Source organism: Eptatretus burgeri, chromosome 5 (assembly GCF_056783735.1).
Source record: "Eptatretus burgeri isolate ZD-2024b chromosome 5, Ebu_testis_v1, whole genome shotgun sequence".
NCBI classification, from domain to species: domain Eukaryota; kingdom Metazoa; phylum Chordata; class Myxini; order Myxiniformes; family Myxinidae; genus Eptatretus; species Eptatretus burgeri.
This window is the reverse complement of record NC_140965.1, coordinates 13,269,416-13,287,581: the sequence shown is the minus strand read 5'-3', so window position 1 is coordinate 13,287,581 and position 18,166 is coordinate 13,269,416. Positions and strand designations below refer to the sequence as shown.

At 43.7% G+C, this 18,166-nt stretch overlaps 1 protein-coding gene across 7 annotated transcripts in view; it reads right to left on the bottom strand.

Moving 5' to 3' along the window:
- LOC147025870 (SH3 and multiple ankyrin repeat domains protein 2-like) overlaps nucleotides 1–18,166 on the bottom strand; it is a 545,479-nt gene that overhangs the window by 465,616 nt on the left and 61,697 nt on the right. For all 7 annotated transcript variants that reach the window (XM_085880768.1, XM_085880767.1, XM_085880769.1 and 4 more), the window contains exon 5: nucleotides 13,419–13,496. In XM_085880768.1, coding sequence (XP_085736894.1) covers nucleotides 13,419–13,496 — 78 coding nt within the window. The remainder of the gene's footprint in view (nucleotides 1–13,418; nucleotides 13,497–18,166) is intronic.

The window sequence follows — 18,166 nt, the reverse complement described above, 5'->3', positions numbered from 1 at the left end:
CCCATGCTGTGTTGAGAAACAAGGACATGGGCAGGATCTACGAGCAGCAAATTTGATTGGTCATGATGACCTAAAATGCCGTAATATTTTGTCCAAGCACTGTACAGCTAAACTGAAGGGTTTTGTTTGAAAGTGCTAAAAAGGTGATTTGTGTTCTACAGTGTTCAAGTGTGTAATTAAATTGAAATAAAATAAAGATTTTCGATGTCTTCGAGAAAAACAAATTATGGAAGTTTACCGTTGTTGATGCAGCGTCTTTTATGCCACCTTATTTAACACATTATGCCTGGTGATGGCTCAATGGTTAGGGTGGTGGGCTTGGGATCCTATGATCCTGAGTTCAAACCCCACTTGGCTGTTGAATTAATACCAGGTGGGGTTGACTCTGCCTGTCATCCTTCCGAGGTCGGCAAAATGAGTGCCAGCTTTCTGGTATACTGCGTCGGAGTGGCGACGCGTCCTGGATTGTGTCCAATAGCCAAGGAGACTGCTTAAGAGTATGGTCCCAATGGATGGATTTAACACATTACATTAGTTCTCCGTGCCCGTTTGTATCCTTTATGACGTCCATAAAAACATCAATTTTCCTGTATAGAATGATTTTCAATTTTTGTTTGTTGATTGCCAGACAGGCAGACAGAGTGAAATACATTATCTCATTCCTCTCTGTGCATGCGTGATCGGGGCAAATTCAAAGCCAAAGTACTGCGAAACTACAGATTGTCCGATTCGTGTTCAAAATGTAACATTGAATTGAAGCTAAGTTGTTCCACAATCATAAACTGACGCTTGTAGACAGGACAAACAGATAGACAGACAGAAGTGACCCAATTGCTTAACCCCACTTTTCTCTTCGTGTGCGGAGTAATGAGTGTAACTCCATATAATGAGCTTCGCTGCAAACATGCTACGACTCCAAGTATAGATTAGCTGTTGTGATTCCAAACAAGCCGATGGCTCATTTAGGTGCATCTCAACCCGACGTGAACAAAACTATTAGCTAGTCCAGCAATGGGAGATGGTGGTCTTTTTTGCATGATGTCGAAACGATGGAACATAGAAAGAGTGCTTGGCAGAGAAATTGAATCTTGTTCGTGTTTACATTCAGCTTTCACTGCATATGCAGTCATTGTGCCTCATTGTCCAATTATTATGCAAACAAACAATCCACCAAATACACATAAGGTATCATCACAATACTCATGTGCTCGGCCCACAACCGAGCCATAAGTAAATATTCTAGACAAGCCCAAGACAACAAATCTTTGCACCATCTGGAAACTGAGGCAGATGCACTGGGCAGGACGTATCCACCGCATGAAGGACAGTGGAATTTTTAAGGACATATTCCATGATGAGCTTTTAACTGCTCGACATCGAATAGGTAATCCCAAATTTTGATTTAAGGATGTGCCGAAAATAAATCTGTGACGGGTTGACACTGATCCATCCATTTGGGAGGAAGTAGCTGGCAATCACAATTAGTGGAAGTCTTCTCTTTCCCAAGTTGCTTCAATAGCAAAGCAAATGTTCCTTCAGGATAAGGTAGCCAAGACAGCTGCTCGAAACAACCCAAAGACTGAGAACACACAAATTTGAGAACACTGTGGCACCGTCTGCGGGTCAAGAAACAGTCTTTAATGTTCTCCTCAGCACTGACAAATCATTATTTGTGGAGGGATATTGACAAATGATGGACCAATTATATTATTGTTATATTTTATAGTTTCTTGTGTTATTAATCAGGGTGATCCATCAATACGTGTGCCGACACTAAGATGGACGTTAAACTGGCATCACATCTGCCGGCGTAAGTTGGTGGACGTCAAATATATCATGGTGCCCTTCACGAAGTGGAACCGAGCTATCGCCGCCGGCACCCTGAACAAATTCAAAATTCCTGCTCCAACCTACATGAGGCACTGCACCAGTGGCACAGCCGCACCCCAGCCTTTCAATCTGCCCTCTCAAAAAAATGATTGGACCACCATCTCCATAGCAGCTGATAATGATTCCTCCTGGGAATGCTTTTAATAGAGTCTCCATTCTCTCTCACGCACCGGTTTATCTCGTCCCATGTGTGACTTTCCTATCCATCCTCTAGACTCTAGAGCCTGGTATGCTCAATCATGTGGGGAGGCCATTGCTGTCAAGCATCTTGTTTTCTTAGCATGGAAAACTAACTTGACTGAGGGTAACTTTTGTTTATTCCAAACGGCTTGCAACAAGAGTGTGTCCATCCTGAGGCAAGCCAGAATGCATCATCTTACAAATTCCAAGGCTGAACTCTCCAACCAGTCTGCCACCTCCAAGTCATGGTGGTGCCTTGTCAAGTCTGTCTCTGGTGTATGCTTCTCCTTCATCTCATCGCTCACCTTAAACTACAATATTGCAGCCTCACCCAAGATAAGGAAGAATGTCTAAACTCTGTCTTTGCCTCCACATGTATTGCACCCAACTCATCCCGTTCCATCCCTATTTTATCTTGACATACCAACTGTCTACCGGACTCTGTGTCCCTCTAACCCAAGAGGGTACAGAAAGTTATATCCCACCTTAAACTTGCTCGGTGATGGCACAGATGACATCAGTGCCTATATTCTCAAATCCTGCAACCCTCTTCCTCTTCTTTGGCCACCTCCCCTCTGCACGCAAGACAGCAAACACCACTCTTGTCCACAATAAGGATGCAAAAATAGACCCTTCTCAGTGAGCTTGCTTCCAATTATACGTAGGGTAGGCAGGTGAGCTTGCTTCCAATTACAAGCAAAGTATGGAATCCAGTTTTGCTTCTGATGTCAAGTTTTCCCTGTTTTCAAACAGCCTGATCTCTGACCATAAATTTGGATTCTGGCCTGGCCATTAAAATCTGGACATGCTGCGACTTCTCTCGCAGCAATGGTTGGAGGTCCTCAATGTTAAACAAGAGGTTAGGATGGTCTCCTTGGACTTATCTGGGGCATTCCACTGTGTCTGGCATCCTGCTATTCTTGCCAAGCTCTCTGTCTGTGGCACAGAAAGCTGCCTTTGTTCCTGGATTTCTTGACTTTAAATAATCATCACTGGAACCCTCTCCTCTCCCAGTGGAAATTGGAATTTCCAAAGGCAGTGTTTGGTCTCAGTCTTGTTCCTCATGTAGCTATATTAATGACCTATCTGACACTCTGGAAAACGTACTCTTACTTTTCGCAGATGACTTGCGTCATAGAGTACCCCATCCCTCTGCTAGGCAGACAGCATCTGAATCTCTATCTATCTATCTCTCTCTCTCTCTCTCTCTCTCTCTCTCTCTCTCTCTCTCTCTCTCTCTCTCTCTCTCTCTCTCTCTCTCTCTCTCTCTCTCTCTCTCTCTCTCTCTCTCTCTTGATATGTAAATGATTAGATTAGACTATTGTCTGATGAATGGAGCATGTCCTTTCATCCTGAAAAATCTCACAATCTCACCATATCGCTCCAGAATTGATCATCAAACAAACCCTCCTGTCTATTTCCTTGGTCATCCATTGGAAGAGGCCTCACCATAAGGCATAACCTTTCTTGGGTCATGACCTTTCTTGGGTCAAGACCTTTCTTGGGCGTACCACACAGCAAAGCTGGCCTCCAAAATCAGATGCAGACTGACTGGGCATTCTTCGTCATTGCAACTATTTCCTTGGAAAATCAGAGCTACTCACAGTCTACTTAGTCTTTGTCAATAACCCCGGCCTCACATCAAAGTTACGGTCTACTGTCCTGGATTCTGTGGAACCTAAAGCTCTCAACATTATTTGAATCTCCCAATGAAAGAGAAGCACGAGGTCTGTTGCTCTCACATCGCAGGCAAGACAGTGGATTTCTGTTTTTGACCAATTTTTTTGAATACATATTCGGGGCTCGTGGAAGAGCTGGTATAAGTACACTGTAAACGGATCAGAATGCAACAGAAAAAAAGGAACAGCAGAGAGAGAGGGTGGAAACACCAACAGCAGATACAAAGGCTAAGACAAGGGAAGGCAGGAGGGAAGACTGGAAATTTGTAAGGAGGAGGGATTGGGGTGGGTTAACAAGGGTGTAAAAGATCATGGTTTTGGATTGGGGATGATCTCAGATGGTGGTGAACAGCTATCTTGAAGACCTGGAGGAAAGGATGAGATTGAAGAAGATGCGGAAGTTGGTTCCACAGGTGGGGAAAAAAGGAACAACTAAGTGGAGGTGAGCAGTGATTGTAGATTTTGGGATTTTTACCATCAGGGGGTTGATGATAGACTGTGTGAGCCTTGCAGATATATGGGGGGGGAGGAGGGTTGGGGGTTTGGAACAAAGCACGTAAAGAGCAGACAGTGACAGACCAGAGAGGAGGTGGTGGAAGACAGAGACACTACCGACCTGTCTGCGGTGAGAATCTTGTTTGCCCTTTGCCTAAAGGCTCAGCCTCATCGCGGGAGATGCCAATGATCCGAAATGCCTTGGTTTTCACAGCGTCAAGCTGAGTAAGATGCGAGGCAGGGAAGCCAGTCCAGAGGGGAAAGCAGTACTCCATCAAGCTGCAAATGAAGGCCCTGTAGGTGGATAGTAATTCAAGCGTGGCAAGGAAGGACTTTGGACAATGGAGGATGCCCAGCCAATGGCTGGTTTTGAAGGCCAATTTTGAAATGTGGTTTGCTGAAGAAAATCATAGCTGATGGTGAAATCCAGGAGTTTGAATGACTGAACTTCCTCAAGAGGACTGTTAAGAAATTAGATTGGGAGAGAGGGGGGAGTGGGGGTTTGCCAGATTGTCCAATCAGAGAGAGATCGTGAGAGTGTAAGATATGTCAGGAGTGAATGACAGATTCAAAGTGTTTGACCAGTTTGTGATTTTTCTTTTTCTTTACCTTTCCTAACCCAACCATGTTACTTGCTAGTCTCAGTGTTTGTGATTATCAGGCTGCAGGACAAAAGGATGAGGGATGTCACGGCAGTGGGTGGAGTCATCAGCAAATAGAAAAAGAGGATTTTCCATAGAATCAGAGAGATAATTGATGATGATCAGGAATAGGACTGGGCCCAGAACACTGCCTTGAGGTAGTTCAGCCTTGACAGGGAGAGGAGATGAAAGGATTCCGTTGAGTGCCACAAGTTGTTTATGAGAGTAGAGGAAATGAGCAAGCCATGTGTGGAGTTGGCCTTGGATTCCATAGTCAGAGAGTCATCCAGGTTATGTACAGTAGTCTATCTATTCTCCGACATTGCTCCCCCCGTTCTCTCAGTCCTCCGACTCTCCTGAGCAACCTCAGGGTGCACACATTCTTCCAGTATAACCCCCTCCAGTTTAAATCACCAAAATCCATGCTTTATTCTTCACTTATCCTGTCTATGGAACTCCCTTATGGAGGTTGTTCTGTTTCACTCTCCCCTCCAATACTTCAAGCTTCAAGCAGTGCACCGCCATCTTTCGTTATCCCCCAACCTGACCAATGATCTTTATTACTCCCATTAACCTTTCCTAACCCAACCATCTTACTTGCTAGTGTCAGTGTTTCTTTCCCTCTTCCCTCTCATCTTTTACTGTTTGTTCATTTCCATGATGTTTGTCCCACATGTCAGTTCAATCTTGTTCTTTCCCGAGCCTTTTCTCCTGGAAAGAAAAACAAAGATTGCTTCGCAGCTACAGAAGGATACTCAAAGGCTTGAAAGACATATGTTACACATACATTCACTCCATTTAATAATCAAGTGTTACAAGAGCTGATATCTGGCCTGGAACACAAATAACAACCTAGACAGGCCACGAGCTGCACATCACATCTCTTGCGAGGTCATCTCGACGCCCATTAGACTGGGAGAGAGAGATAGAGAGGGGGGGGGAGACTGCAGAGAAATGTTAATTGGAAGAAAGGTTAAAAAATGATGTAATTACAATGAAAAGAGAGTGCAAGTCATGTAATTGTTACCATAAAATGACAACGTAGGAGCAGTGTTCACCCCAGTCAAATAGGATCTGCATGAAGCGAAACAACATTATCATATTTAAGCCCCTGGTAGTCCATTTCCTGGACAGAGTAGAAATTTCCGCTGAATTTCGGTGACATTTCCATCGGTTTCCGAGCAAAAGTGAACTGTCAAGCGAATCAGTGAGATGCAAGAAAACAAGCTTGCAGTCCCGTGGTTATTTAGTATCGTGGCACAATTCCCCCCCCCCCCCCCGAGTGCCATGGGTCACCCATCAAGCAACCAGGGCACCAGGCTTGCGTGGGAAAAGCCACATGACTGGCCGCAACCGAAAATTGTCCAACAATGTAGAACCCGTTTTAGTGATAGGAATTTATAATTTGTTCAGGGTGGTGGCGATAAGTCGCCTACTCTTTGTGAAAGACACTGTGGAATCTCTAACGTCCACAAACGCCGCGAGTGTGAGAGAGGACGGATCCTTTGGCTTAATATCCCTCCAATGGACGGTGCACACAGTGATGTCTCACCCTGCCTGCAAAAACCCAGGGTTTCAGTTTGTAGGAATTATTGCTGGGTCGAGATTGAAACAGCCAAGACAGCTTAAAGGCAAGTGGGCATATATCGAGGCAATACTACCAGCCCTGTTCATACAATTCCCATGAGACAAAGGTCCTCAAGTAAAGTAGCTCTGAGAGCAGAGAATAAAACTTATTTACTTCAACTAAATTAAAAGTTTGTTTTATCCTTGAGTTGAATTAATAGGAAAATTGCTTCTTTCAATTGAATTAAAAGGATATGTTAGAAAATAAAAACTCAGAGTGGCTGTGAGTGAGAGGGTGTGTACCTGGGATTTGTGGACCTGGAGAAGGCTTATGATACTGCCCCGAGAGAGATGGTTATGGTGACACTGGGATGAATTGGAGTGTCGGAAGCAGAAATTAGGCTGGTGGAAGAGATTACAAGGGAACTAAAGGAAAAGTTTTGATAGATTCTCGGATGTTGGTGGAGTTCAGTGTTCATATCAATTTGAGCAGGGAAGCTTTTTCAGACCACTCATGGCTATCATGGTGATGGAGCTTTTAAGCAGGAAGGTAAAGATGAGGGGTATTCTGGGGAGGATGTTGTATGCGAATGATCGGGCTGTTTTGGCAGAGAGTAGGCGGGCACTGATGTGGCACTGATGGCACTGATGGGGCACTGATGGAGACAAACAACCAGAGGTTGCAGGTCTGCAAAAAGAACTGGGTGAGGAGGATTCTGGGAGTAAAGAGGCTGGGAAGGAGGAGGATGAATCAATTGAGAAAGGAGATTGGTGTGCAGATGAACTTAATGGGGAGATTGGTAAAAAGACGGCTCAAGTGGGCTAGACAACGGGTGCGGATGGAAGAAGATCGAATGGCAAAGAGAGCGGATAGATTGAGGGAGAAAGGTTGGAGGAAAAGAGACAGACCATGGTTGAGATGGGAAGATTGTGTGAGGAGGGATATCAATAAGGTGGGGGTAGTTGCAGAGGAGAGAGAGAAGGCTGAGAACACGGGGAAGTGGAGGAGTATTGTGGTCGAGGCAGGGCAGAAAATTGATGCCATTGGACCTTTCCCCATATAAAGGGAAGAGAAGAAGAAGAAGAATAAGAAGAAGAAGAAGAAGAAGTTGGAAAAAGTTTGATTTCCACATAAAGTTTCAAAGTTGAGGGTAGCAGATAGCTAAAGATAATGGTATGAAAGTCTCAAAGAGGAGGTCCCAATTCTACAGAGTTGATGCAGGAAGATAAACAAATGAAAGACCGAATACTGGATTAGAGTCATCAGAAAGAACCCGAATAAGTAAAGAGCAAAGATGGAGTCATCAGGAGGAACCTGGATATGATTCGGGTTTCAGCCACCACTCCACTACCCTCAAACCCATCCAGGCACAGGCCAATTGAGCCTTACAGAAAACTTTCTGCAAGAATTCACTTCTCCTGAGAGATAGATCACGAAAGAGAGGAATAGAGTAAAAGAAATGAAAGAGAAGAAGAAGCAAGAATTAGAATGAATAAAGAGAATTGCGAAAGAGTCGAAAGAAGTGTGAAAGGAACAAAAATCAAAGATGTCGGGAAGAACCCGGAAAGACGGAAAGAAAGGTGCTCCCCAAAGTGTAAATGCAGCAACAGGAACAAGCTACAAGATATCTGTCAGCTGGGAAGCTGAAAAAAGATTATGACAAGAGTTCCGAGTTCTTCCCAAAACATCCAGAGATCGTGTCCACTGAGGTGTTAAATTTTGTGCGAAATACTTCTTTAGCTTTTAAACCTGCCTTTGGCAGTGTTGCCTCGAGACTGGCCTGCAGCCCAAAATTTGGGTTTATTTCCTTTTTCCACATTGGTAAGGGAATTCAAACACCTGTGAAATATAGATGAGAGATATTGACCACAACCTGGATCATGGACTTTCATTCACTGATACTAGCTGCATGATGCTTGCTGCCCCCATTAGATGTGGTGCTGCTGCAACATTTGGTTTCATGATTGACATTGACTTCTGTGGTCTTGTGTACCAAGGCTGTTTGAGTAGAAACCCTACCTTTCTTACTGATTCATCATAAAGCTCTTCACAAACAAAAGTGCAGATTGGTTTTGGTGAAGACTGTCGGCTGTGGAATAAAATCTCTCTTGTTCATTCACTTTTGTCCAAAAATATAGGCCGAGGACTCAATCACCTCACTGTTTGGTATGGACGTTTATACTCTGCAAACCAAACACATTTGCAGCATCGCTCACAGGAACCACAAGACCTCTGGATGCACAAAAGGAGCACAAAATTCTCAGTAGAACAGAATGATAGCACTGTGTTTCATGATTTCATTGCTAGTCAGCAGCCCAGCCATCCCCATTCTGCAACCCCTCCCTCCACCATCCCACAATCACGACTCCCACAACCACTCATCTCACCATTACCCAACCCACGTGCATGTTCGTCACAAGTATCTCCATCAATGCAATGCTATTTGGTTGAAAATGTCATGGCAACATCATAAAACATTATGCATTTTGTGGGTACCATACCAGCTAACAATCCTCATGAACAGCAACAAATTGTAGGAATCGTAAGAACATGGATGAGGTAAGGGCATGGATGAAGTGTATCTCGACTTTCAAAAGGAATATGATGAGGAACCACTGATGAGGTTGTCAGCTAAAATTAAGGCTTAAGGAGTGGCTGCTCAGGTAGCTACCTGGATTGCAAACTGACTTAGTGATAGGAAGCAAAGAGTGGCTGTGAGTGGGAGGATGTCTTGTTGTGAGGTTGAAAGTAGTGAGGTACAACAGGGATCAGTACTTATATTTCTGCAGGGCGCTCAAGGTCTGCAAGCAACCCCCTTCTGGTAAAACTACCATAATCAAGAATCATTGCTCACCTTCACTCTTTCATTCCTCTTTCTTCCCACCTCTGGAACAAACTCCCACACTCTCTTGAATCTCACTCCTCCCTCCAGGTCTTTAAAACAACTGTTCACTACCATCTCATCTCTTTCCCCATCCAAAACCATGATCTTTTATACTCCCTTTAATCCACCCGAAACCCACCTCCTTCAAATTCCCTGCTTTCCTTCCTGAAAGTCCCTATAGTGCCCATCTTTTGTTTACCCCATGCACCCCGCCCCATCCCTTTTTCTTCCACAGACTTCAAATGTCTCTGTTCCCTACTGTTGTTGTGCTTCCCTCTCCCACTCCTCTTGTCTCCTCTCCCTTTGTTATATATTATGCGTGTTTGCTCTAATACGAGCCTCGACAAAATATATAAAAAAGGTATATAAAAACAACTACAGAATAAATTTTCAGCAGAATGGACAGTGACAGGACAGGAGGCCACAGTTTCAGAGAAGAGAGGAGAGTTAGGATGGCAGCAAAGCAGTGTGAGTGGGGAATGCATGGAATGGTATCCCTGAAAGTGTAGTGGCAGTCGAGTCAGTGGATATTCTTCAAATTTAGTTGGATAGGTAGCTGGAAGTAGTGGAGATGTGATGGGAGGGGGGGGGGTACTAAGATAATGGCATGATTGCACAGACTTGATAGATTTGATGTCCTCCTCCAATGTTGAAGTTCTTTGTAAATCCTTGTAAACAAAGACTACACATCAAGTATCTTGATGAAATATTCATTATAATACAGCTTCTTACACAAAAAATATGGTTGTACTTCAATTGCAACTCAATTTTACACTTTCAGACATTATACAAGTTTTCTAACTGAACAATCTGATACTGTGCGGGCATAAGGTTAGTATCAACAGACTCGGTGGCATAATGGTTCGATCATCAGCTCCGATTCAGGGAGGAAAGTACCTTGAAGGCCATCGATTCTACTCTCCCACCGAAGCTGTGCCTGGAGTGATTCTACAATAGAGAAGCTTAAGATAATTAAGGGTATAATCCAAATAGATGCAGAAGAGGGTTTATGTTTTTTTGCAGAATGGAGAGTGAATAGACCAGGGGCCACTCCCTGAAGGCAAAGAAGAGGACAGCGAGGACTGGAGAAATTCGCATGGAGCTCAGATTATAAGTAGAGAGGAACTGGGCCAGACATGTAGCAACAAAACAGACAAAAACTAGAAGGGAACTTGGTAGAGCACATACCTCTGCCACGCAATGCCTGATCAAGTGGTACATTTCGAGCCCAATAACTTTTTGAGATCCTGTATTGTGCTATATATCGTTTTAGCCCCATCTCTCAATGAAGAATCACTTTAAAAATTAAGTAACTCTCGTATCTGGATCCGGATTCGGATCCTCACCAAAATTGAACCAATTCTTCCTTGTCACAAACCCAACAAGTCCAAGTTTCATCCGAATCCATCCACAACTTTGTGACACATCGTGCTGTATATCATTTTTGGCCCAATCTCTCAATGATGAAGAATCACTTAAAACATTTTTAGTAGTCAGATCTGGACCCAGATCTTCGCCAAAATCTAATCAGTGCATTATCATCACACACCCAACCTGTCCACAAAATTTTATCTGAATCCGTCCAACAAACAAGAAAAAGACGTCGTGCAGAGCACGATACTTGCAAATTCCAAAACACAAATTTGACCTCAACAATAATTGGTGGATGAATTCAATGACCAAATATGCAACTTCACTTCAAATTTCAAGTCAATCAGATGAAAACTGACAATTTTAGAAATTCGGCCAAGGTTGACCTCAAAAATAATTGGCTAGTTGAATTCAGTGACTTGAAATATAAATCCTCTTCAAATTTCAAGGCAATTGGTTAAAATTTGAAGATTTCAGAAATCTCACCGAAGTTGTTGACCTTTGGCCTCTGTTGACCTTTTGGCCGAGGTTGATCTCAAAAATAATTATTGGTGGTTGAATTCAGTTCGCTGAAATGAAAATCCTGTTCAACTTTAAAGTCAATCAGATGAAAAATGACGATTTTAGAATTTCGACCTCAAGATGATCTTTGACGTTTGGACCTCAAAATCAATTGGTTTCTCAGTTGAGACGACCTCTACAACTTGGCAAAGTTTCATGACGATTGCTTTAGAATTGTGACCTGTAGGAGACAAACAGACAAACAGACAGACAGACAGAATAACAAAATTTACTGACCAATATTACTTGAAAAAAATCAGATTTTGCAAGTAACATGAAAAAAACGTCGTGCAGAGCAAGATACTTGCAAAATCCACCCCCCTCTTCAAAGATTGAAATGGAGACATCAAATTGTCAATTTCATTATGATTAAAATTGACAATCTTAATCAAAACTCAGGTCACTCGGATGAAAATTGACGTTTCTTTTCAGATGAAATTTGATGATTTTAGAAGTTTGACCAAGAATTGACTTTTCACCTTTTGATCTCAAAAATAGTTGGTTTCCCAATTCAGTAATACACTTTGCAATTGCTGCTTAATCTTTTTTTAAAGTCAGTCGGATGAAAATTGATGATTTTTCAGATAAAAAGTGATGATTTTAGAAGTTTGACCTTGAGTTGACTATTCACCTTTTGACCTCAAATAGTTAGTCTCCTAATTCAGTGATGCAAAATGCAAATATTGTTCAACTTTCACGTCAATCAGATGAAAAATGACGATTTTAGAAATCGAACTCAAGATGACCGATGACCTTTCACCTCAAAATCAACAGGCTTCTCAGTTGAGACGACCTCAACAACTTGGTAAAATTTCCTGATGATCGGTTTTGAATCCTGACCTGCAGGCAATTGACAAACAAACATACAGACAAACAAACAAGAAGACGTTTTGCTGAGCACGATACTGGAAAAATCCATGAAACGAATTTGACCTCAAAAATAATTGGCTGGTTGAATTCAGTGACCTGAAATATAAATCCTCTTCAAATATCAAGTCAATCAAATGGAAATTCAGGATTTGAGAAATCTCACCTAAGTTGTTGACCTTTAGCCTATGCTGACCTTTTGACCTCAAAAACAATAGGCTTCTTCCTTATGACAAACTCTACCATGTGGTGAAGTTTTGTGAAAAATTGGTTTAAAATTGTGTGTAGGCAATAAACAGACAGACAAAATCGACTGACCAATATACTTGAAAAATGCTCTATTTTGGAAGCAACAAACGGACAGAAAAACAGACAGAAAGGGGTGAAAACATAACGTCCTTCCACCTTCGGTGGTGGAGGTAATAATTACAAACCGGAAATCAGGAGGAGGCCTTCAAAGAAGCAGAGGCAGATCAGAAAACAGATGGAGAGATGAAATGGAATTTTTTTTTCCTGGAGTACCACAGATGAAATTGCATTGAATAGAACAGGAGAGACCATGTTGAGTGAGGCTGTCATAGTGCAGTGAACTATAACCAGACTCAGTGGCGGAATGCTTCGTGGAGCGTCAGCTCTGAGTATGGGAGGTCAGCGTTTCAAACCCGAACCTGCCCGAGTCATACAAATAATTCAAAATGGTACGTACTGCTTTCTTGCTTGATGCTCAACATTTATTAAAAAGGGTGGACAAACAAATATCGGTTGGCAACCATTGTGCAGGCTTCATTGATGAGCCTAATATATTCTCCTGTGTTGAAGATCCTTGTAATGGAACCCATTGCTATTAAATAAGGTGGTTAAACCGAAACAGGCATTGGTTAATGTGAATGGTGCTGAGCTTTTGTCTGTGACTCAAATTCCACGAATTCATCATCCATCTTCTCTTCGCCATGTTCCCCGTCCCATCCCCATCCCTCTCCCTTCCACAGTTCACCTAATGTGTCTGTTCCCCACTGTTTTGTCCCTTCCACTCCCGCCCCTCTTGTCTCATGCCTCCTTGCTGTGAGTTGTGTGTTAGCTCTCATACGAGCCTCGACCAAGGTATACAAAAAAAAAAAAAAAAATTCACATTTGTTGTTAATTGCAATGGAAATTCCATGAAAGTCAATATGCAGTGCAATTTGTTGGGTAAGAAACAGTCAAATGTAGCTCAATGAAACACAAGCAGAAAAAAATGAATTAATAACAACTCATGTTTAAATCCAGGTAGCTTTGAGTCATACCTGGAATGAGGTTTGGCTGTTGTAGTTCCGAATATCCTTTGCGACTCCTCGAAACAGCAAGATCCGTGCACAGCTCTCCTGTATAAAATAACCTCAGTTTACTCCATCATGTTCCAAGCATAAATGCAACACTTTGCTTTCACTTTGTCTCCTCATTTGTGAACATCATTCCTAAAGCCGCTGTCACACCTTGACGTTTTAGCCAGCGTATGCCGACGTATGAAAAATTTGGCGAATACGCTGGCACACGTCGAATACGTTATGGGTAAGTTTTGTATACGTTAAGAGCACGCTGAAGCACGCTGGCATATGTCGTAGTACGCCGAGCTCGTCGACAAATTTTAAGCATGCTCAAAATTTTTCGACATATGCCAGCGTATGACTTGCACGTTCCGCATACGGTGGCCATAAGTTGTAGGCATGTTATGCGATCGTTGACACACGTCGACACACATTACTTGTAAGTTACTCATAAGTCGAAACACGTCGAGGTAATGTCTAGCGTACCCGAAACTTATTTATAACCTATGAGTAATGTGCTTTGAACCTATGTGTAACGTATCTCCAATGCATATTGAAGTATGTAGACATATATGAAGTCTTCCAGAAGACCACAGAACTTACTGAACGTGTATCTAACTTACAGCTACCGTATAATGGCGTATTGGCAGTGTTTCGGGGAATTAGTATATAAAAATGGGGTTCACTGGAGGAACCCGTCAGTGTTCCAGACTCCATGGAAAGCAGATGTCCATGTCATCCGAGAGATGGAGGATCCGGCAAGGCTGAGATGAGAATACCTACTAGCTGTCCTCCAACATCAATATTTCCTCATCGATTTGACACTGTACCAGTTGCGTGCCAATAGAGCCAGGATAAGAAGAGGTGAACGGAGGAGAAGGAACTGGGTGAGACCATGGATGGAGAGGCGATGGCATTTTGGCATGTATGACCAGCTCATGGTGGAACTCCGGAACGAGGACCATGCATCTTCACCAACTTCCTGCGTATTCCCCAGCGATGTTCGACGAGCTGATAGCCAGAGTGAGTCCAAGGATAACCAAGCAGTACACCTTCTACAGGGATCCGCTTGAGCTTGGCATGAAGCTGGCACTGACTTTGCATCACCTTGCCTCTGGAAACAAGTATGCCTCGATGAAGTTCGGATGGAGGGTCCCTCACAACACCCAGTCCCTAGTGGTCAGAAAAGTCTGTCAAGCCATTATTGACGAATACGTGGATGAGGTGCTGGTTTGCCCAAGTACTCCTGATGGTTGGCGTGCCATAGCTGACAAGTTCTTCCAACGATGGAACTTTCCCCATACATGTGGGGCACTTGACGGGAAGCACGTGGCCTGCCGCTGTCCTCCAAAGAGTGGGTCCCAATACTTCAACTACAAAGGATTCTACTCCATTGTTCTGATGGCGCTTGTGGATGCTGACTACAAATTCATTTGGGCAGATGTTGGCAGTACTAGATCAGCATCAGATGCGCAGATGACTGTGATTTGAATCGTCGAGCGGCAACCTTTTAATAGGCTAGGCCACGTGATCGTTGGCAATACGCTGCCGCGCTATGCATAAGTTAGACTATCGTTGGGCATAAGTTGTGAACGCCGACAACACGCTAAGCATTCGATGGTATAAGTTATCTCTAAGTTATCGAAACTAAACGTTTTGTGTACATTACTAACACGTTATGCATACGTCCAACTCATTAATATATGCCCAAAACTGAAAAAAACATCAATAGTTCAGCGTACGCCAGCGTTTTAGATAAATTTTGATACGTTGCCATACGCTGGCTAAATCGTCAAGGTGTGACAGGGGCTTAAAGAATGTACTTTTAATTGGATAGGTCTTGGCAAATGAAAGTTTACGAAGGTTGTTACTAACCGCCATGGGAAGCAAAGCTGATATTTCTTGGCATGAGCCCTTTGCTCTTGTTCGGACGAAGGGTTAACGCCTTTATCGTCAGCTTTACCATGCTTCCTATGGCGATTAGCAGACTTTGTGGAGTTTTAGTCGATAAAACGAATCTTTCAAATATTGTCATCCGACACAGATCGACACGAGCCTTGAAAAAGTTCAGCATGTTTCTCATCTCTGTCTCTGTCTGTGTTTCATCAGGATGGGGCGAGTCCTACTATGAGAGTAATTGTAGCTGGAAATGCAGGTTCATTTAATTGAAAACCTTTTCATTGTGTGCTTGAGTGCAGAGGAGCGAATTATTGTTTTGGACTAAAACAAAGGTTTCTGCACAAAGCGGGCAACCTTTCGTCCGCTATCAATATGGCTAATATAGTGTGACAAGTCATGTTGAACAATGGTTGCAGAAAGCATGGAACACCAGTTCTTTCACATTACAGTTGAACCCTTCCTCCATTCCTCCCTTCCTCCCTTCCTCTCTCTCTGCCATACTCTTCACAGAATGTTGGTGCCACTGAAGCAGCTCTTCCTGAGCAAAGGATCAAACTGGGTGGATTGCCATTTGTTTTCCCAGCAGTAATGTTGGCAGGATTTTGTAATTTGTTCTTGGTGCCGGCAATAGCTCGCCTCGTCTTCAAGGAGGATACTGTGGGGTCTCCAATGCCCACCAACTAATGCTGGCAGATGGGATTCCAACTTCAACGTCCATCTGACAGATGGCACACACATTGATGGTTCATCCTGCCTGTGAAACACCAGGATGACAGTTTGTAGTGAGTCTGGATTCACACCCAAGCGAGAAGGTTTAGAGGCGAGTGTGCGTTCCTGCAGACCATCATGTCAGCCCTCGTTGAACCATCAAGCAATGTATATCATTCTATTTCACACAACACTGCTAAAGACACCATAAAGAGTGTCTCTCTTAGATAAATGTCTGAATCAAATAGTTATGGTTTGAAAGAAGAATGGCTAAAATATTACCTGTTTTTTTTTGTATACCTTGTCGAGGCTCGTGTGAGAGCTAACATACAACGCACAGCAAGGGGGGCATGAGACAAGAGGGGCGGGAGTGGGAAGGACAAAACAGTGGGGAACAGAGACATTAGAAGATCTGTGGAAGGGAGAGGGATTGGGCGGGAAACATGGGGAATACAAGATGGACATTACAGGGACTTTCAGGAAATAAAGCAGGGAATTTGAAGGAGATGGGCTTGGGTGGATTATTGGGGGTAGAAAAGATCGAGGATTTGGATGGGGGATGATGAGGTGGTGGTGAACAGCTGTTTTGAAGGCCTGGAGGGAAGAATGGGATTGAATAGAGTGAGGGAGATTATTCCAAAGGCGGGAAAAAAAGAGGAATGAAAGAGTGAAGGTGAGCAGTGATTCGTGATTTTGGAAGTTTTACCAGAAGGGGGTTGTTGGCGGACCTTGAGCGCTTTGCGGAAATGTGGTGCAGACAAATCGCAGAGAGAGCGGGGGGTTACGAGACTAGAGAGGAGACGGTAGAAGACAGAAAGACCACCGACCAGCCTGTGGTGAGAAAGTGAGAGGCCAAAAGACTCAGCCTCATCGCGGGAGATGCCAATGATCCGAAATGCCTTGGTTTCCACAGCGTGAAGCCGAGAAAGGTGGGAGGCAGGAGCACCAGCGCAGAGGCAAGAGCAGTACTCCATCAGGCTGTGGACGAAAGCTTTGTAAGTGGTCAGGAGCTCAAGAGGGCTGAGGAAGGAATTTGCACGATGGAGGATTCCCAGTCGGCGACGGGCTTTGGAGGCCAGGTTTGAAATGTGGCTTTCCCAGGAAAGGTCATGGCAGATAGTGAGACCCAGAAGCTTGAAAGAAAGGACTTCTTCCAGAGGATTGTTGATAAAGTGGATGGGAGGGTTTTCTAATCGGTCCTTTCAGAGATACATAGTGAGAGTGTGAGATTTGTCCGGATTGAAAGACATGTTGCACGTGTTGGACCAGTTTGTGATTTTATCCAAATCTGCAGTGAGTGAAGAAGCTGCTGCATGCCAGTCTGAGGGATGACAGATGGTACGGTAGAGGGTGGAGTCATCAGCAAAGAGATAAAGAGGATTTTCCAGAGAGTCGGAGAGATCACTGATGAAAACCAGAAAAAGAACAGGGCCCAGAACGCTACCTTGAGGAACTCCAGCCTGGACAGGAAGAGGGGATGAAAAAACTCCATTGAGGGCCACACGTTGACTGTGACAGGAGAGGAAGTCTGTGAGCCATGAGTGGAGATGGCCTTGGATACCATAGGAAGAGTTTGGTGAGCAAGGCAGGGTGTGAGACTTGTCAAAAGCACGTAATATGTCTCGGGATATGGCCCTGATTTCATGTCCGGCATTGAGGACCTCCATCCATTGTTGGGAGAGCAGAAGCAGCATATCCAGGGTAGAGTGACCTGTTCTGAAACCAAATTGATAATCAGAAATCAGGCCATTGGAGAAGAGGAAGGATTTCATGTCTGAAGCGATGATGGATTCCATAACCTTTTGATGATTGGCAGAAGGCTGATTGGTCTGTCGTTGCAGGGATCTGTTTTTGCACCTTTTTATGCAGGGCAGTGATGTTTGCTGATTTCCAAACAGATGACAGATGACCTTGAGCAAATGAGAGGGTGACTAGAACAGAGAGGGGGTGAGCAAGAGCAGAGGAGCAGGTTTTTAGGACACGTGGGCTGATGCCGTCTGGACCGGTTGCAGAATCTGAGTCGAGGTTTGACAGCAAGCTCTCCACCTTGTCAGAAGAAAAACGACACAGAGTGTAGGGACAGTTGGGTGCGACTGGGTAAGGTGGGTAGAGAAAGTGAT